The 20,316-nt window shown below is 38.3% G+C and overlaps 1 protein-coding gene across 9 annotated transcripts in view; it reads left to right on the forward strand.

Moving 5' to 3' along the window:
• Positions 1–1,249: 1,249 nt before the first annotated feature.
• The window catches only part of TCERG1 (transcription elongation regulator 1), a 60,131-nt gene continuing 41,064 nt past the window's right edge, over positions 1,250–20,316 (forward strand). For 3 of the 9 annotated variants that reach the window (XR_004036043.2, XM_030841170.2, XM_030841172.2), the window contains exons 1-7: positions 1,250–1,343; positions 7,274–7,499; positions 9,830–9,982; positions 11,035–11,470; positions 11,781–11,900; positions 15,795–16,037; positions 20,246–20,308. Coding sequence is in view for 8 of the 9 variants with exons in the window: in XM_030841170.2 (XP_030697030.2) it covers positions 1,285–1,343; positions 7,274–7,499; positions 9,830–9,982; positions 11,035–11,470; positions 11,781–11,900; positions 15,795–16,037; positions 20,246–20,308 (1,300 nt within the window). In the remaining variant the exon portion in view is untranslated. The remainder of the gene's footprint in view (positions 1,344–7,273; positions 7,500–9,829; positions 9,983–11,034; positions 11,471–11,780; positions 11,901–15,794; positions 16,038–20,245; positions 20,309–20,316) is intronic. The other 6 variants (XM_030841173.2, XM_060296397.1, XM_030841174.2 and 3 more) reach the window with 3 other exon arrangements.

Genomic DNA, 20,316 nt, shown 5'->3' on the forward strand with positions numbered 1-20,316 from the left:
ATCAGTACTTAATTATTTTTTATGGCTGAATAATATCCCTTTGTATAAATATACCATATTTTTAAATCGATTCACCAATTGCTTGGACATTTTAGCTATTATGAATAATGCTGCTATGAATATTTTTGTACAAGTTTTTGTGTACATGTATGTTTTCAGTTTTTCTTGGATCACGGTGTTTAGCAATGGAGATTTGCTGATATACTGTCTCAGGTTTAAGGCCAGGCTCTGCCATTTATTAGCTGTGTAAACTTGGCCAAGTTACTTAACTTCTCTCTGCCTCAGTCTCATCTATAAACTGTGGCTATTCATAGTACTCACCTCTTATAAGGCCTTTTTATGAGGCCTAAAACAGATAATACATGGAAAGTAATTAGGACAGTGCTTGGTATATATGCTTAGGTCTGAGTAAAATATATCTATTATTAGTTTAATATTTTGAGTTCCTTAATGGTAGAATTCATCTTCATCATGACTTTGAAACTCCAGTGCCTAAAGTTTTGTTTTGTTTTGTTTTTTTAATAAAAAGACAAGTAAATATTCAGAATTCCTTCTGGGTATCAGGGTATGCTAATTTCAGACAAGTGTATTTTGAAATTGAAGGACAGATGGTTTAAACTGTAAATTGCCTGAGGCTTGCCTCCTGCAACTTACTTAATACAGCAACTTACAACACTTCTTAGCCTGCGACTAATTATTTAATACAATTTGAGGTATTCTTGTAGTTAGTAATATATTATTTAATAACGCGGGTATAATCCAGTGGTGCCTTAAGACTCCTGATTCTGAAAAGCTGGGAAATGGCTCATTTCCACAGCAACTCTGTGATTGGTTTACCGGCGACCCAGGTCGATTTTTGATTGGCTCACGCAATGGAAATGGTCTCCACCCGAGCCAATATGTCCAGTATGAGGCCAATATGGCTCCACAACTGACTTTTCTGGAAGCCGGCAGACACGTGGCTACCGCAGGCCCAGGAGTACGTGGGAGGACCCAGTTTCACTTACCGCGAGAGGGCGCCGGCAGTTCCCCGTTGCTGAAGTCTCGTTTACCATAAAGCCTCCGAGCGACCAATCAACTGGCTGTCTCCATACCGCTTTCAAAGTCGGCGGGCCCTTTCACCAATAATAAGGCAGATACCATCCTCAGCTCGAGGATTGATAGAAAGTCTGACCAGTCATTTCACAGATCTCTGCTATCTCCGCCTCTCTCGCGCGAGATTGACGATCCGCCCGGCCAATAGGGAACGCTGAGGCGGCGGGTGGAAGAACGCGGCCCTCTGTAATGGCGGAGCGTGGCGGGGACGGGGGGGACGGTGAGCGATTCAACCCGGGGGAGCTCAGGTAAGGGCGCTGCTCTACCTTACATCTTGGCGCTCCGGCGTCCCAGGGGCTCGGCCCGCCGCGCGGAGGGCCGGGGTGGAGGGTGGGCCGAAGACGCGCGGTGGCTGGGGGCCAGGACCGCATGGGATTGGAGAAGGGGGAAGGGAAGGCGGCTTGAATGAGGGAGCCGGGCCGGGGCTGGGTCGCGGCCTCCTGCACGTTCTCGGGGCGCTTCCTGCGGTTTTCGCGGGGCCCCGGCGCCCTTCGCGGCCTGCGGCCCTTGGGCCGGACCCGGCGTTCCCGCTTTGGGGCCCCGCCTCAGGCGCGGGCCGCCTCAGCCTTGCTCCCGGCGCGACGCCGGCGGGGGCCCAGTTTTCTTCCCGGAAGCCTTCCACGCCTCAGCCAACTCCCCGGCTCGGTCTTCTCCACGCCCTCCGCCGCCCTTTGGGGTCCCCACGTCTGCCCTGTTCCTTCTTCCCCACGTTGCTTGCTTTTCATTAACTTCGTGCGGCCTTCCTTTCTCGTATCCTTTGGTTTCTTACCCCGTATTTGTGAGTAGTAACAATAGCAGCAGCCGTTTGTTAGGTGCTTCCAGGGGCCAGAGGACCCTTTCCTTAGACTTGTCTCTTGTGATCCTCACACCCATCCTTTGGAGTAGTTGCTGTTCTCATTTTGCAGGCCCCAGTGCAAGAGCCAGCTTCAGTTAAGTGACTTGCCCATCTTACAGGTGAGGAAACTGAGCCTCGTAGAGGTTGGGGAAGTAGAACCGGCTCGGTTTGGTGGAATCGTGGCTCCAGGAAGTGGCTTGAACCCAGGCAGCCAGACTCGGTGCACTCTTCCATTCCTCTTCCTTCTGTTTGTCTGCTCACGCCATCGCCCTAAGGATGGCAGTGACCTTTCTTGCCTTGGTTTTTCCCTGCCTCTGGAATTTGTAATTAAGTGTCTTGGAGAGAAAAATCTTTAGTCAGTGGTTTTTAAGGAAAACGAGGTACTGAGCTTTGCGTGTATTTGATACTTTTTTTTTTTTTAATGTTTCTGGGTGGGAAAAATGTCATGTCAGATGTTCAGCTCCCATTCTGAATTGTGCCACTGTCAGTCTTTGAGAATGAAAAAGCGCAGAATAAGTTATGAGGACTCTAGTATTGTCTAGAGCACCAGATGAAATTGTATAAGGAAAACGGGTATTGTTACTTAAGTTTTCAGGGAAAAAGAAAAAGTCATGTTTTTTAGATTCTGAATGGTCACAAAAATTCTTACTCTGGTAGGAATAAAGTCTTATTTCAGGAATGTATCTCAAATCCTTTAAACCCCACGTGTACACTTCAGTAATGAGTGATCAAAGTGCATTGCCAGGGTCGTTCAGTTTTCGTGATGAACGGTTCATTCCTGATTCTGACCTTAAGAGAAGGTTACTAGTCTTACAGGTTTATTTGGGAACATTACTTTGCGTTTTAGAGAGTATTTTTGTTCAGTTTTACAATGAGTAGCCTTTTAGACTTTAATAGTAGTCTAGACATTGTTGCAAAACTGATTTGAATAGGACTTTAAATTAGGTGTTCTGTTGGAAATGTTTTATACCTTAGCCTGTTGGGTTGGAAGTTCCTTCCAGAGCATATTGTAGACTTTTATTTTAACATTTGTCATGGTTTAAGAGAAATTAGTTGTTTTTGTGGCCTCTGATGGCAGAAATTGGGGCTTAATTTTTGTATTTGTATTCTGAACGCATGTCATGGTGTGTCACTATCATAGTGCCTGAAGAATAAGGTGTTCAGTGTATATATATTGTAAATAAATGAATAGAGGAGATTTAGAGATGGTCCGTATAGTGGACCCACATTAATTAAGTGTGTGCAGTGTGAGAGTCACTGACCTAGGTGCTGGCAGTAGAGTCTTGAACCAGACTAAAAACCTTTTTCCTCGGGGACCTTCCATGCTAATTAAGATTGATCTAAATTCCAAACTAACCACATCAAATGAGGAAATCAGCCTGCAAATGTGAAGAGACTTACACAGGGTCACCGAGGTATTGGCAGGGTCTGGATTAAAACCTAGGTCTCCTCACTTAGTCTTCCTTTTAATTTGCCTGCCATATATCAGCATTTAAAAAATTTTTGCTCTTCCTGTTATATTAAAGTATTTGCAGACTTGTCTTCACCATTGGGAAGATTGCATATCTGGATTTAGTACTTCTAGGGAAATACATTTGTTCTTGTAAAAAAATTTTTTGGGTTTCTGTTCATGCAAGTAGGCTTCTGTTTTCCTAAAGATTGAAAGTGGTAGGAATGCAAATAACCTACAATAGACAGAATTTATTTGGAGTTCCAAATGCCTTTCTATTCCTTTATGGTTTAGGGCCATTAAGATTTAGAGTTATATTTGTATAGATCCTTTACCCAAGGCCTATATTTACTTATTAATGCTTTATGACTTATGATAAGGTACTTGGCAGTCTAAATTTCCTCAGCTGTATAATGGGAATAAGAATATGTTGGTGTTACCACTGACTAACTACCATAAACAAGTTCTTTTTCTGTGCCATAGTTTCCTCTGTAAAAATGGTGCCAAACTTATCTCATTGGGTTGTTGTTAGGATTGAAAGACTTAGTACAAATAATGTCCCTATAACCGTACCAAGTATATAGGAAGTACCCAGGGTTCACTATCATTATTAAAACAATAATTGAACACTACCATCCTGGACACTGAGATGCATCACTATAATAAGGAGAAACTATGTACTAGTGGGTAGAGATAATACAAAAGTAAACAAATAAGTGAGATGTTTTTTCATAGCATTTACCATAATTGTAAACTCAAATTGGGTAATGAAATAGAGAGGGGCTGGGAGAGACTAGGGTGAGAAAGGAGTTTAAGGTGAACTTTGAGCTGAGACTGAAGAGTGAGTCAGTTATATAAAGATCTGGGGAAAAGCATGCCAGGCAGAGGGAACAACTGCAGAGGCTTCAGGGTAATCAGGTAGTTGATCAGAAAGACTAGAGTCTGTAGAGAGGTCAGCAAGGGCCAGGTTATGTAGAGCCTGCTAATAATAATTATAGTAATAGTTAACACTACTAATATTAAAACCGTTTAACAGTAATTTTAGTATTTTACTAAATTATTAGTATTTTACTAATACTCTTACTACACTGATGTTACAGCAACAGCAATAATAGCTAATACTTAACGTGCTGGGTGCTGTTCCAAGTTCTTTATTAGCTCATTTAATCCTCAGTGCAGGTCTGGTGAGGTTGTTGTGATGAAGCAGTGTATATAAAGAGCTCAGCACATGTGCTATACATATCTGACATCAGAAAATGGCAACTTGAGGCTGTCGATAGAGGAAATTATGCGAATTTTGCCACCATTTTCATGGCAGACTTTGAAAGCCATCTAGTCAAATTGGCCACTAAGTGCTTTTCAGGTAGAGCACTATGCTAGGTTTGTGGGGGAATGAAAGTAATGATAGTTAAAATAGTTTACTGTGTACCAGGTACTATCCTAAATGTTTCATGGGGATTATCTCATTGAACAGAGAGGTTTTATTTCTATTCCCCCCCCACCCCGCTCCCCGCTCATTTACATGTGAGTATATTCAGGCTCAGAAAAAATGTGAGCAGCCTGACAACAAAAGGCAGAGCCCTGATTTGACTCTTCATGCTTTTAGAACCTAAAATGCTTAACTTCAAGTTATAACTAGGAAGTGTGAAATTCTAAAGGGAGAAATAGTATAGATTTTTTGAAAAGGAAGAGGCAGATTCAGGAAATCTTAGATTAAGATACATTGTTAACTGAAGGCTGAAATGGAATATCTTTTCTTGGTGGTTAAGTTTTTTCCTGCCCTAAAGGTTAAGACATTGCTTCATTAACAGTGACCATCTGTCTTTTGGGAGTGCATATAATTTGAAAAAGACTGATTATTCTTTTTGCAATCACTTTTAAACTCATACTTTCTAACATTGAGTGTAGGATCATTTGCAGATTTGGTGAAATATATTTGGTATGGTAGTTCTGGATGTGTTTACAATCCTAGTGCTCTCCTAGAAGGCAAATTGGTTCTTTATTAGGATTTTTTGTGTCAGAATTGAATTACGATGTGGAAAACTTAGAGAACATTGAAACGGGGGTAGTCTTAGGCACAGGATTGAAAAGTGTAGGAAAGTTGGAAGAGCCTGGTGAGGAGAGAGTATAAGAATGATTACCATCAAATGTACATGAGGAATATAATTGTTAATCTTCTCTTGAGCACTGAAATGTAAATTTCATGTATAATGGAGAGATTTATCATAGCTACTGGGAAGACTGTGATAGGTGCTCAGTAAATTGACTGGCAAATTATAGTAAAGATTTTTTTAACATTCTATATACCCTATTTGTAAGATACAGTATTACCTAGGTGTTCAATGGTACATTCAGCAAATACTTATTGAGCCTTACTATGGGCAGGCATAACTATGTGCTGGGGATATAAAGGTGAACAGGACAGACAATTGTTGCTCAAAAGGGGCTTAGATAGAAAGCATGGTATAGCATTTAAGAGCCATTCACCTGTGTTTGAATTCTGGCTTTACCACTGAACCAGCTGTGTGGCCTTGGGCAAGTTATCTTACTTTTGTGCACCTTAATCTATAAAATGAGTTTGATAAAATCTATCTCAGGGTTGCTGTGATGATTAAATAATTTAAAAAGCTTATGATTACTGCCTGGCACATAGTAAGCACTTGTTAGAGTTAATAATTTTTTTAAAAAAGCACTTATGAGAGGAGATAGATAATGCCATCTTACATGATATTGCTTATGTGCCTGAGTGCCGTGGAGAAAATAGGGTGTTTAGCTAGAGATTGAAGGGTGGGGTGGGGTGCAGTGTACAGAGGGCTTTCCCTTTAGTTAGAGAATACTAATGATCTCTTAAGCTGCTCCCCTCCCCTGCTATAAAAACCTTGTATTTGGAAGTAATTTCAAACTTCCAAAAAGTTGCAAAAACAAATAGTATGCTTAGTGTTAATATTTTACCTGTTCTGCTTTATTACTTGTCATGTCACATACATGCTCTCTCTTTCTCTGAGCCATTTGAGGGTAAGACAGACACACACACACACACACACACACACACACACACACACACACACACACACACACACACACACACACACACACACACACACACACACACACACACACACACACACACGGCTCTTTACCCCTAAATACTTGAGTATTTATTTTCTGAGGGTAGAGATCTTTTCTTACTTAACTACAGCACAGGCATCAATGTAAATTTGCGTTGATAAAATACTTTAATCTGTTGTCCGTATTCCAGTGTTGTCTACTAATTTGTGTTGATAAAATACTTTAATCTGTTGTTCGTATTCCAGTGTTGTCTATTAATCCATTATGTCCTTTATAGCATTTCTTCTCTCTAGTTTAGGATCCTGTCTAGAGTTGGTATTGTGTTGTCATGTCTCTTTGGCCTCTTTAATCTAGAACATTTCCACAGCCTTCCTTTGTCTTTTTTGTATAACATCAACATTTCTGAAGAGTATACTCCCTGCTGCCCCCTTTCTAATAGAACATTCTTCATTTTGTGTTTGTCGAATAGCTCCTTATTAGATTGAGGTTATGCATTCTTGCCTGGAATAGGTGATGTTGTGTCCCTCTCAGTCACATTAGGTCAGTTTCTCTATTGCATAGGTGTTTTGTTCATCCTTCTTTGCAACTGTAAGAAACGTGGGAAGATACTTTAAGACTATCCAAATAACCTCCCTCATCTAAATTTCCTCCTAGATTTGGTGTCCATTGATCATTCTTACTGATGCACTCTATTGCAGTGTACAATATGACTTTCCAACTCTACTTGCTCTTAAGGGCTTTAAAATTTTGATGTAATTAGAGATTAGTAGCTACATTTTTGTTACGTTGAGAAAGAAAAATTTATTCATGGCTTTCCCACACAGGATGGCTCAACAGCAGGCCTTGAGGTTCCGAGGCCCAGCTCCCCCACCAAATGCAGTGATGCGAGGCCCACCACCTCTCATGCGACCTCCTCCACCTTTTGGTATGATGCGAGGCCCTCCTCCACCACCTCGGCCCCCATTTGGACGTCCTCCTTTTGATCCTAATATGCCACCAATGCCTCCCCCAGGAGGGATTCCTCCACCTATGGGCCCTCCACACCTCCAGGTAAAGAATATAGAGGTAGCTGTTTCTTTGTTGGCATTAGTGTCAATATTATATATGGGTTTTGCCTTTAAAACCTGTGTTCTTGGTTTTATAGGAAAATGGGAACTAAAGAGAACATCCTTATATTAATGTGTTGCTCTAAAAGCACTGGTAACAATAATTAGTATGGAAATTCAGACTGGAAATGTATATGGTGATAGAAAAATGTGTTAAGTTAGGATTGAATAGGGTAGTTCTAACCTGCCTTAGTCTCTGAAAATTGTCTTTAGTAATCCATCTTCTTTATGGGAAATGAAGTTTGAAATCTTATGTATAGAGTAGGGGAAATTTGTTTTCAGTGATACATATTGCAGGTAAACTTAAATATATATGTATGTATATTCCTGAGCAGTTCTCCCCAGAAATGATGCCTAGTATAGAATCTAGAAAGTGACAACAAACACATTTTGTAAGCACAATATTTGGATTTTTTTCCTTCCCCAGAAAAAAAATACGGTTATCTTACAATTTTAGAAATAGAATTGTGGGATTTCTTTAAATAAAAACTTTTGTGGTGTTTTAACCTGAGGCATATATCCCTCTTTAGTGTAAATAGACCCAGTTATTGTCTGAAATGAGGTTATGAAGGTATCAACTCTCAAAAATATCTACTTTTGAGATTATATTCTTTTTGACTGAGTATGTTTCTATGTTTTCTTAGTTTATTCAGCCTGTACCATTCTGAAACGAAATAAATACAGTAGTATCATCTCCCTTCTGTTAGCTTGGATAATCAAGAATGAACTTACTAAAAATAGAAAGAGATAATGAGCTACTGTTTAAATGATGTTAACTCTGTTTCAATAGGGTTATATTTATGGAAGAAACACCAGGTTTTAATACTTTGCTTAGTAATTTTGTTGCCTTCCTAGTAATGAGCAGCCCCCCTTTCCCCCACCCCCTTAAACAAATTGTTAAATGGTTTTATGTTTTCTTCAGGATTAGAATAGGAAGTAACTTTTTGACCTACTGACTGGTATAACTTGTTACATGTGAGTTTATTCTACTTTGTGCCTTTAATAGTTAAAGTCCTTGCAGAATATTATAAAATGTAATGGATTAATGTAACCCTCTAATGGAAGTATATCAGATGTTATAATGGGATACTTTCTAATGTTGTGATGCTTTTCTTGGTCTTGATGGTTGATTGTGTGGTTTTACAGTAAATCCAAGTGATTTCCAGCTCCTGGTGCATGAGAGATATTTGGGGTAGATATTTTATAGAACATGGGCCTGTGTGCTGATGCTTGAAAGGCAGCGAGCTGAATCCAGAAAGACTGGAGTATGGAAAAGAAAACATTTTTAGGAAAATGAAATACAGTTGCACATTATTAGCATAATGTCAATTCCATTATCCAGATTAAGATGCTTTGGATAATTGAATTCTAATGTTACTTGTAGATTATAGAGGAAATCTTTTAATCCCTGTTCAAAATCTGTTTTCAAAATGGCAGACCTCTTTTCTGGTTTGGTGAGTAAGATATAGCAGTTACAGTTAAATTGTTTGGTTCAGGATCTTGGCTTGGGTCAGCAGTCGTTGAAGGAATTATCAGATAGTGTTGAATCAGTAATGAATGGTTCCAGGAGTTGTTTTTTTTTTAACTATAATATATACCATTTAAATTCTCATTTAAATTAGCCATTTTCCTGGCTAATTTTTCTTTTTTCTTCTAGGAAAAGAGAACAAAGGGTTAGGTATATCTGGTTTTTCCTTTTTAGTTATTGCTATGTTATTTGTAAATAAGAATCAGTTTTTTTCTTTTGAAAGTAATCTAGTGCCCAATGTATGAAATAGGCAGTTAGAGTATAAAGAACAAAGCAAAACTCACCCATAATGCTGTAACCCAGAGATGACTGTTGTTAGTACTTTTTTGTTTTTTTGTTTTTTTTTTTGCGGTACGTGGGCCTCTCACTGCTGTGGCCTCTCCCGTAGTGGAGCACAGGCTCCGGACACGCAGGCTCAGCGGCCATGGCTCACGGGCCCAGCCGCTCTGCGGCATGTGGGATCCTCCCGGACCGGGGCACAAACTCGTGTCCCCTGCATCAGCAGGCAGACTCTCAACCACTGCGCCACCAGGGAAGCCCTATTAGTATTTTGATGTACTTCTTTCTAGTCTATTTAGTAATCATTTTTATTACAGAGAAACTTCTCTTGCATAACCTAGATAAATGTATCTGAATTGACTATAAAACTAGTTTCTCTTACAGTGCTTTACTTTTGGGTAGAATTTAGTAATAATTTGAAGGAAAAAAGATAAACACAAGTGACATTACTTCTTGTGAATTAACAGAGACCACCTTTCATGCCTCCACCCATGGGAACCATGCCTCCTCCACCGGGTATGATGTTTCCACCAGGAATGCCTCCTGTGACTGCTCCTGGTACTCCAGCGCTGCCTCCTACTGAGGAGATATGGGTTGAAAATAAAACTCCAGATGGGAAGGTAAATTATAAAATGTATTTAGGTTGTTAGCTTCTTAGTAACAGAAGAGTAAAACAGGAGTTCTGGCAGATTGAGATCAGTGACTATATCTTTGCCAATTAGGAATGAGCCTTGGGTAAGCCAGGGTGGGGTAGGAGTCCTGGAAAGCCTCATTGGATTGGACTTATGCACAGACATAAGGTGGCCTGGAGCACTTACATAGGTTTGCCTATGATTCTGGAACCCTGTATTTTAAATATGTGCCTTGGATCCCCAAAACAGCCCTCAGGTTTAGTGTTTGCTAGGAGAACTCACAAGACTCAGCATGTAGTTGTATTTGCAGCTAAGACTAATTACAGAGAAAAGATACAAAGCAAAACCAGCAAAGAGAAGGAGGTGCATGGGCTGCAGTCTGGAGCAACCACGCACAAGCTTTCCGGAGTCCTTTCAGTGGAATCGTATAGAATGTGTTTAATTCCTGCGACTTGGCATTGTGAACACACAGGTGAAGTGTTGTCTGCTGGGAAAGCTCTCCTGAGCTGAGGAGTCGAGGGTTTTCATTGGGGACTGGTCCTATATCTGGCAACATCTGCCCAGCACATACCACATTCCAGACTCCCAGAAGGAAGGCATGTATTCAGCATAAACTGCATTGTTTGCATAAACAGTTTCAACATAATGAGCCATTCTTATCAGTTAGGGAATGATGGGAACCCTCCTGAAATCTAAGTTTCCAGATGCCAGCCAAGGACCAACATTGTGGGCGGGACTTTCTAAGGATAGCAGTCTCAGGCCCGCTGTGTTAACTTTGTGCACAAAATATAACCTTGGTTCTCCTTTTTTTGGTGTGTGTTAAAAATATAGTGTGCTCATTATAGAAAACTGGGGGGGGGGAGGAAAAAAGGAGTGAAAAAGTACCTTTAGTCTCATCATATACAAACAGCCAATTTTGGTGTACTTTCTGTTTTGTAAGGGTTTTTTAAATACTGTTTAAGACAAAATATAGTTGTATTATTGTTTATAAATGATAGTTGACAGATTCGTTGATACTGATGATTTTGCTTTCTCTGCAGGTTTATTATTACAATGCTCGGACACGTGAATCTGCATGGACCAAGCCAGATGGAGTTAAGGTCATTCAGCAGTCAGAACTGACACCTATGCTTGCAGCCCAGGCCCAGGTTCAGGCCCAGGCCCAGGCCCAGGCCCAGGCACAAGCTCAAGCTCAAGCTCAAGCTCAAGCTCAAGCGCAGGCCCAGGCACAAGCGCAGGCGCAGGCACAGGCACAGGCACAGGCTCAGGCTCAGGCTCAGGCTCAGGCTCAGGCTCAGGCCCAGGCCCAGGCCCAGGCCCAGGTGCAGGCGCAAGTGCAAGCACAAGCAGTGGGAGCTTCCACCCCTACGACCAGTAGCCCAGCACCTGCGGTATCCACTTCAACGTCATCATCAACCCCATCCTCTACCACTTCTACCACAACAACTGCCTCTTCAGTTTCGCAGACAGTATCAAGTGAGTACTAGTCAGCATGTGTTTTCATTTAGGGGCTAGAGAAATGGACAAGTGGGAATGCATTCCAAAATGATCCTAGTGTTTTAGGTATTATCCTTGATGTTATTTAAAATATGTTTTTGACATTAAGACTTTTGGCTAAAAAGAACAGAAATTTACATTAGTAGAAGAAATTATTTGCCCAGTTGAAATTCATGAAGCTAAACTGGGGAAGTGTAGAGTTAGCTATTCAACTTGGCCAACAGTAATGCTGGGTGATGTGGGGTTTGCAGAATAAGTGTAAGTCTTGGCCCCTGCCCCTATCTTGCAGAGTTTCCAGTTTTTCTAATTGAGGAGGCAAGAATAATGCATGTGAAACAATTAGAGAATAGCGTGCAAAGTTATGCAGCGAAAATAGAAGATATAAGAATTCAAGAAAACGGAGAGACAAGTGAGTGGACTACATGGGTATTGAGGTTTATCATAAAGGATGTGTGATAGGATTTGAATAGGTTCAAAGTTTCAGAGAGGTGTTTCAGGTAGTGGGAAACGTAGGTCAGGAAATGAGGATAAATGTAGTTTATGAATTGTTAGGTGGGAGGATTTATATTGGTTAATATATTGAATAAGAGACCAGGTTATGAAGAGTTTTAAGAACAAGGCAAATGGATGAGGCAGGCAGGCACTAGGCGGTCTATATGAATGCAGTATTCTGGAAGATTTTTATGGCACTCGTTCTCTGGGTATTGTTGAAATCAGGGAAACTTAGGAACTTTTCAGTAACCTTGTTTAGAGGTAGATGGGTCCCAGAATGGGATGCAGGCAGATGAAATGTGGAATTGTGTTAGAAGCAGTTTGAAAGGTAAGAGAATTTTCAGGTATGAAGACACAGAGGCCCAAAGGTTACATCTTTTTTATAAAGATGAGAGACAATTAATAGATTTCAGGGATGAGGAGAGAAGAATATTAATTTGCTTGAAAGATTGTCATTAATATTTATGCTACTAGTTCTGGATTTTATTTTGTTCTTTTTTTTTTTTGATATAAGTATGCTGCTGCTTTTTCTACAGGCTGAGATTGAGCCCCCAAATATTTACATAATTTTATTTATTGGATTATTTATTATGATACTGGCATGAAGATACATAATTATCCCTACAAGGCGATTATAATTTAGATTATTTTGCTACCTGGATAATGGGAGAGAATTTAAAAAAAAAAAAACTGTCTCTCTTCTCTCCCCCAGTAGCTTCAGGGACTAGGGAATTATTAGTGTATATTACCTTGTAAGAAATATGTACATGAGAGAAATTTAGTCATCCTACTGAATTTAAATTCAAATTTGATTTTATTTTACTGATGTGCGTAGTAACCGAAGAAGTAAGGTACCTGTGATATGGAGACAGTTTTTTTAAAGGCCCTATTTGATATTTTTTAGAGGGCTTGGGAGAAAATGTACTTAATAGGAAGATGTAAATAATGCTTTACCAGGTCTCTTGTAGCTAAGTTGAATTCTGAAAATACAGATTAACAGTGATACTAGCTAGTTGGTTGAAGGTCTTTGCCTTTTATAGGCAAATGCTTCTAAAACCTGTGGGACAAGGCAGAAAACAGTCAGTTTTTATGGGGTACTTGTGGTGATGGGAGAAGGAGATTAATTAAAAGCAGTGTGGTTCTATGTGGAGGCTCTGTGTTGCTTCTGTTTTATTCCCTGCCTCTTCGGAAGGAAAAATAGTAGTACTTTGTTTTAAGGGAGGTGGGTAGCCAAAAACTTTTAACTGTTCTCTTTGTATTTCATTTCCATATCGGAGTGGTCTATCAGTAGGCCCATAGGTATCTTGTCCATTACCAACCATTCTATTCAGAATTCCTGTTTTTCATTTTTTGTACTACCCTTCAGTGATAGGGAGGCCTTTATTCTAAGAACAGAATAGCAAAATCTTGTTCTTTTTACAGCCTTTAAACATCAATTTTGATGTTGTCTTTCTGAGTATTCCTGATAGCTGTTTTTATTTCGCTTGATTGAGTGTCAAGAAGTGTTATCAGTCTTAATATTTCTCCATCTCTTAGAGATAGTCACTTGTCTTTTTTAGTTAAGATCTGAGGCTGGATTAGTAGTATATTTTGAGATCAAGTGTTACACTAGTTATTTTAGCAAATGGAGTTAGTAGGAATTTACCTGCTCTAAAGTCCTAGCTAACCATTCTCCCAGCTTCCCAGTTAATTCTTTTGTTGCCTTTGTCCCTTTTCTCTCATGACGCATGGCAACTAATCAAATTCAGAAAATCCTGTGTCAGCAAGAGGAATAGGTTGAGTGAATACTTTTTGCCATCTCCATTTCGTGTTCCTTTCCCCCTGAAATTTGATGCCTTTGTAACTCATTTTATCTTCCTGACTCAGTACTTTGTATTGTGAGTTTAGCAAATATTACTAAATACTATTACCATGATTTTTTAAAAAATGTAATTCTGTGAACTGCAGTGTAAACCTGTGGGTAAATTGAACTAAAAATTAAGGAATTTATATTTTAACCTCAGTTGAGCATAAACTCATTTTATCCTATGCAAGTTTTGTGAAAAATGCTGATGAAATCCTCCTCCTCAGGGAAGTTGGGAAGAATAACTTGATATATACTCAGCCATTGCAGTAGATTACAAATGCTAAATGGTATATGTATGGGACTGGGCAAATGTTGCATGTAATTTGTATTTTTCATACTGTTATAAAATTATATTAATATGATACTGTACCCTAAGGCTAGGTCTATGCTAGACCACCAATTCATTCCTGGGCCCCTGAAGATACTTGTTTGGCCCTGCTGTCTATTTAGCCAAGGTGAGTCCCTCATTAACAAGTATGAAATTGCTGACATCTTCCCAGCCTAAGTGAGTTTTTCATTGTTAGGAGCTGAAGGAAAGACAGTGAGAAATTTTTTCAGTTGGATTATTGGGTGGTTTGCATTAAACAGTGTGCTTTCCCTTAGAATAAAATTGGCATAAAGATTAGGAAAGCACTGTTTTATTTAATTTGATAAATTTCATTCTTATTCCAGTATAGGTAAAGTTTGGCATTTTTCTTTATATCAAGATAAAGATGAAGTATTAGTTACCAATGAATTATGAAAATGAATTTTGTTTTGGAACTAGATGGGTTGTGAATAAATAACAAAAAATGTTTTGTAATATTTGAGAACTGAAACTTAAAAAAAAGGAAATATGAATTTTATATATTTTGGGGGTCACAAAGTGTGATTACTAGGGATAAAATGTTTTATTTTTGATATTTAAAAATAACATATTAGCAGAACCAAATTATCCTGAATTTCACATTTTGCTGGTCTCTCACACTGGAAACCTGAGTTATTTTTTTTTCTTTTTTTACCTTTTTATTTTGAAATAATTATAGAGAAACCCAAGTCGTTTTTGACTCCATTTGTTCATATCCAGTCAGTCATTAGTTATTGCATACCTTTTTCTCTCTGTTCTTCCTTGCTTGGACAACTCCAGATACGTTGAAATTGATTTTCCCACCTCTGTTCTTCCTTTTCTTCCTATGCATCCGCCAGGTTAATTCATCAAATGAACAGTGATTGTTACTTTTCCATACAGAAGCCTTCATTCTACCTCCCCCACATCCCTTTTACATTCATGAAGTCACATAAATAACGTGTGAATGCATTCTTATAAAAAAAATCAAACTCTAACGAAGCATGTGTAGTAAAAAGTAAAAGGTGTACACATACGTTTTGGTGTTCATTCTTTTAGATCATTTCTCTACGTTTACATAAGTTCTTCCCTTTCCCTACCCAGTCAAGTGCTGACTCCTTAGTCGTCTGTTCAAGGCCTCCCACTTTATGCCTCTGGCCTGCCTTTCCAGCTGTAACTCACTGGTTCTGTTGGTATGCCTAGTGTTTTACTAGTTGACTGCTTGTCTTCTGTTTTCTAAACAATACCTTGTTGTCCCCTACTCTTTGCTTTTACTCACTTTTCTCACCACTTGCTTATTTACTCCTTTCACTTTGTCATTTTCCTTGTTGAAATCCTAATCTTTCAAGGCCTATCACCACAGTATAAAATTTTCTGTACTGTCTCACAGTAAGAAATGGTCTTTGGGTCTTGAGTTACACTCCTATACATTTATCCCATTTCACTTTGTGTTTTAGTTATTGTTTATGTTTCATTTAACTATTTTCAAGCTTCTTGGAAGACAGAGACCTTGTTATAAATTCCTTGCAGTGCATGGAATGGGCCCTAAATACTTACATACTGAATGAGTGAATGATGAATGAATATAGTAAAATGGTTTATGAAGGAGTGATACATATTTCTGTTTTATCTTTTATCAGCACCCACAACACAAGATCAGACCCCAAGTTCTGCTGTTTCAGTTGCCACGCCTACAGTTAGTGTTTCAACTCCTGCTCCTACAGCCACACCTGTGCAAACTGTTCCTCAGCCACACCCCCAGGCGTTACCTCCTGCCGTTCCTCATTCAGTACCTCAGCCAGCAGCAGCAATACCTGCTTTTCCACCAGTAATGGTACCTCCATTTCGTGTTCCCCTTCCTGGCATGCCAATTCCACTTCCAGGTAAACCAATAGATAATAATAGTTTTTCCAGCTATGTTTTCATATTGTCAGTTAGTTTGTTCTCATGTGTCTGTTGCATTTGAAATTTGCCTTGAATCTCACTTGTTTGAAACATTTTTGAAAGATTCATGGCTAACTGCAGTATTTTTCTCTTCAGTTTTGGTAAATGTCCTTTTCTGTTGTTGTTTACATGTCTTAAAATTAGAGCCACATTTAAAGCTACACTCATTTTGGATAATGGCCCCAATGAATTAAAAATGATCATCTTTTTGTGTAAATATGTTCTAAATGCAATATTTTAAGGGACTAAGTGTATGAAGTTAAGAAATCACAGGTCACAATAGGTAAAACAAGTTAAGTGATTTCTGTATCATGCATTGGTCTAAGCACTTTACATGGAACAATTCGTTTAGTTTTCACAACCGTCTTACGAGGTAGATACACAGGTTAAGTTACTTGCCCGTGGTCACGTAGCTAATAAGTGATGGTGTTGGGGTTTGAGTCTGGGCACTCCAGATCCAAAAATCATGCTCGTAATAATTACGTTATACTGAGAAGAAAATGTGAGTCACTTAACTTAAAAAAATTCATCTAAAACAGAAAACATAAGTTTCCCTTGTAACAATTGTGAAGTATAACAGGCACCATTTTAACGTTTAATTATGGTGAGTTCATGTGTTTTATTTTTTTAGGGGAAATCATTTCAACTAGAGAAGGAATTAAAAGATTGTGCAGTAGAATTTTTCCCACAGGGATTGAACAGTGGTAGTGTTTGGCATTGTAATTTGAGTGTGTTTGCTGTTGTCAAACATATTTACTCCTTAATCCATGGTCCGTTCTCCTAGAATTATAGTTGAAAATGTTGACGCCTTAGAGAGGTCAAGCTCACAAGGCTAGTTTGTAGCAAAGATGAATAGAACCTAGGCCTCTTGTCTTCTAATTTCACACTCCTTTCACTATGGTTGCTGCTTTATTGTACTAGTTTTTGTGTAAGAATAGGGTTGTGATACAGCTATTTCTTAGATTTGCACACATTTTAATTATCACACTATTTCCTTGTAACTACTTCGAAAAGAACACTTTCATATATTACACCTTAGCAAGAAAGAAACCAAAAATTTAAGAATTAGTGGGTTTTTTGGAAAACCTTTTTACATGTTGTCGATGTAGTGTTAGATAATTAAATGACCAGTATGTGATGTTTAAGAAACCGAAATCACTTAAAAGTAAGAAGAAAATAAAAAATGTTGTCTCTAATACTAGGGATTACCCTTTTTCAAAATTAAATTTAAGATTAAGCAGCTGATACTTTCCTCTTTGGATATACTCTTTGTAGAAAATTAAGTGATGAATGGATAAAAGCTTGATATTCATCATAACCTCTTGCAATCTTGGTCTGCTTTAGGGTCAGGGACAGTGTTAAGACCAGATCCTGGATTCTGAGCGATCGTAAGGAGCTGAGATTGTTAATTCTGTAGAGAGAAGATTGAGAGGTAGCATAATAACATATATGAGGTATTGGAAAGGCTGTTGTCTAAAAGAACTTTGGTTTTGCTTTAGAGGTTCTTAATAGGACCAGTGGGTGAAAGAGTAGCAAAATTTATTTCTGTAGAAAGTGAAATTTTGTCACAGTAAAATCCCTTCAGTTATAGCTGTCTTTGGATGTCTTGGTCTTCTCTGGTCCTCATCCCACCGTTAAATTTTAGAACAGGTGGTAACCGTTTGTGTTACCAGATGAGGTAGTACCTACGAAGTTTGGCAGTAAAAGGCATTTAATAAATGGGAGCCACTAATAATACTTTGTAGGTCAGTTGGAAGAGAACCTGAGTTAGATAATCTGTAAAATTTTATGCAAGATACCAGAGATTCTTTGGAGAGGGAAGTAATGTTTTATAGAAAGTATTATTTGTTTTATATAGTAAGGCATCTTAGAATTCGTTCATTTTCTCATTTCCCCTTTTAATTCAGTCATCTAAGGTACTTTAGTAAAAAAAAAAAAAAAGAATGGAAAAGAAGACTTGTTTTTCTCCTCCCCAAATCTTTGGTTTTATGTATAATGCCATCTATCTCTGTTTTTCCTTTTTTATATCAATTCAACAGTAAGGTAAAGCAGGAGGAATTTGGATGTAATTTATCTTGGAGCCTTATATTCTATTTGAAATAGCAATGTATGGTGCTAATGAGGATGATTAAAGAAGGGAGAGTGAAGATGAAGAAAAGGAGTGGAAGAGTTAGGTAAAATATAGGAGTAAGAGGTGGAGTTGGGGATAGTGAATTGGATTAGGATTACAGGATTTCTACTTCTTAGTCTGTAAAATCTTATTTGGAATTTTAAGAAGCTTATGGTCAGTGACATCAGGATTATCCAGAATACTAAATGGAATTTTCTAATTTCCTGGTAGAATATAATTTGAGGGTAGAGTTGTAGGAAAATTGAACAAATGCTCCTTTTTAAAAGAAGGTTAAAAATTTAGATGTTTGGTTATTTTGTGAGTCTTCATGATATGCATATAGTCACCCTTAGAAAACCTTAAGTTGGTCTTTTTAACATGAGAAGAAACAAATACGTCCTTTTATTATGGCCTATAATGTTGATAGTCAAATACAAGAGTTCTGTGTTGGCCCAGCTGATATTTAGCAATGGCAGTTAGGCTTGAATATGAGTATATTTGACTTTATTTTGTTTAAGTTGTATAGTTGAAATTACTTATTAGGAGATGGTTTTGGAGAACAGTCTTTGAGAGTAAAGTTCAGAGTCTAAGAATTGAATTTCTAGTGCCTACTTAGTAGGCTCAGTGATCCTGCAGATAGCAGTATTTATACTAATTTAAACCTAATATATGCTGTAACTTCCTTAATCAAATGAATTTTTCCATTGCTTTCTTTAAACATTATGGAAAATAAAACTATACATAAACTTTATTCAGCATACTTTTTTGATCTAGTGCGTTTTAGTTTCATTGTTAATAGAAAGTTTAGCTTTAATATTTTTATTTAAAATAGTAATTAAGAAATTAAGGCACTTTTCAAAAATTGGCAGTATTTTGTGTGTGTGTGCGCGTGAACATAGGTATGTTATTTACAAATGCAGGGGTTTAATTTAATTTTTGTCTCTGAATTAGGAAAAATTTATTTTTATGTACTTTAGTGGGGAAAAGAATTTATTACTTTTAATTTTTATCGGTACCAAAATAGGTTTAGTGTTTTTTTTTAGCCAAAACAAATAGAAAATAAAATTTAACTTCCCAACCCTTTGCCTTCAGCCTTTTCCTTTAAAAGTTTTAAAAAACTCTTAATTTTGATTTTCCTCAATTAATCAGTCTTAGTTTTCCAGCTTTTCGTTTCATTCCCTTTTTATCACCATTGTAATGCATCATGATGAGTCTTCATTCTTCTAAGAACTGTACGTAATTTCCATTCTTTAATACAAGTGCTACTCCTTTAGCTGGCTTAAACGATTGAGGTTTCTAAAGTAATCAGCCCAGGTAGTCATTAATGATACTAAAGGGGCTGTCTTCTTCTTAATTTGTTAGCCTGCCCCCACAGTGTTCCAAGCCCGTGGCATTCCATACAGCAGGCACTACACACGGATATTTTGTCAGTTGAATGCTACCCTCCTCTTCATCTTTGCCCTTTTATTTAAAGTATTATTTGCAGTGGTAAATTGGGATCTGTCTTATACTTTATTTTCTTCCTTTTCCTCCCACCCCTCTTTGTCCTATCTTACTCTTTTTCTACTTCTGCATGGTTATGCTCCATGCCTCTGCTTTTGCATGTAGTTCCCACTTAGCAGCAGCACAGAGAAAGTGTCTTGTTAGTGTCATGCTGCGTCTGCCTTTCACTGGTGTCTTAAGCAGCATGGGTTTGATGTCCTGTGGGAAAATGTCCCACATGAAAACATGAAAACTTGTTATGCATACGTAATGAAGGGGCTTTCCTTTGTTGAATTTAAACTCTTGAGACTCCTTCAAATATTATCAGCTGGTTTGATAAAAAGGTAATTGATGCTATAATTTAGAATTAGTTATCATTGAATTTGGCACCACTTCCCACAAAATGTCAAACAAAAAGAAATTCTACTCCATCCTTGGTCTTTTTCATTGGAAATAACATTCTAAATTGTAGTGGTAAATTATTTCCCTGAATCCCAGTGGTAGCCGACATACAATGGCAGCTTTCCAACGTATGCTTGCTTATCCATTTTACAGGTGTAGCAATGATGCAAATAGTCAGCTGCCCGTATGTAAAGACAGTCGCTACCACCAAGACCGGTAATTTT

This window comes from Globicephala melas, chromosome 3 (genome assembly GCF_963455315.2).
Source record: "Globicephala melas chromosome 3, mGloMel1.2, whole genome shotgun sequence".
Classification (NCBI taxonomy): domain Eukaryota; kingdom Metazoa; phylum Chordata; class Mammalia; order Artiodactyla; family Delphinidae; genus Globicephala; species Globicephala melas.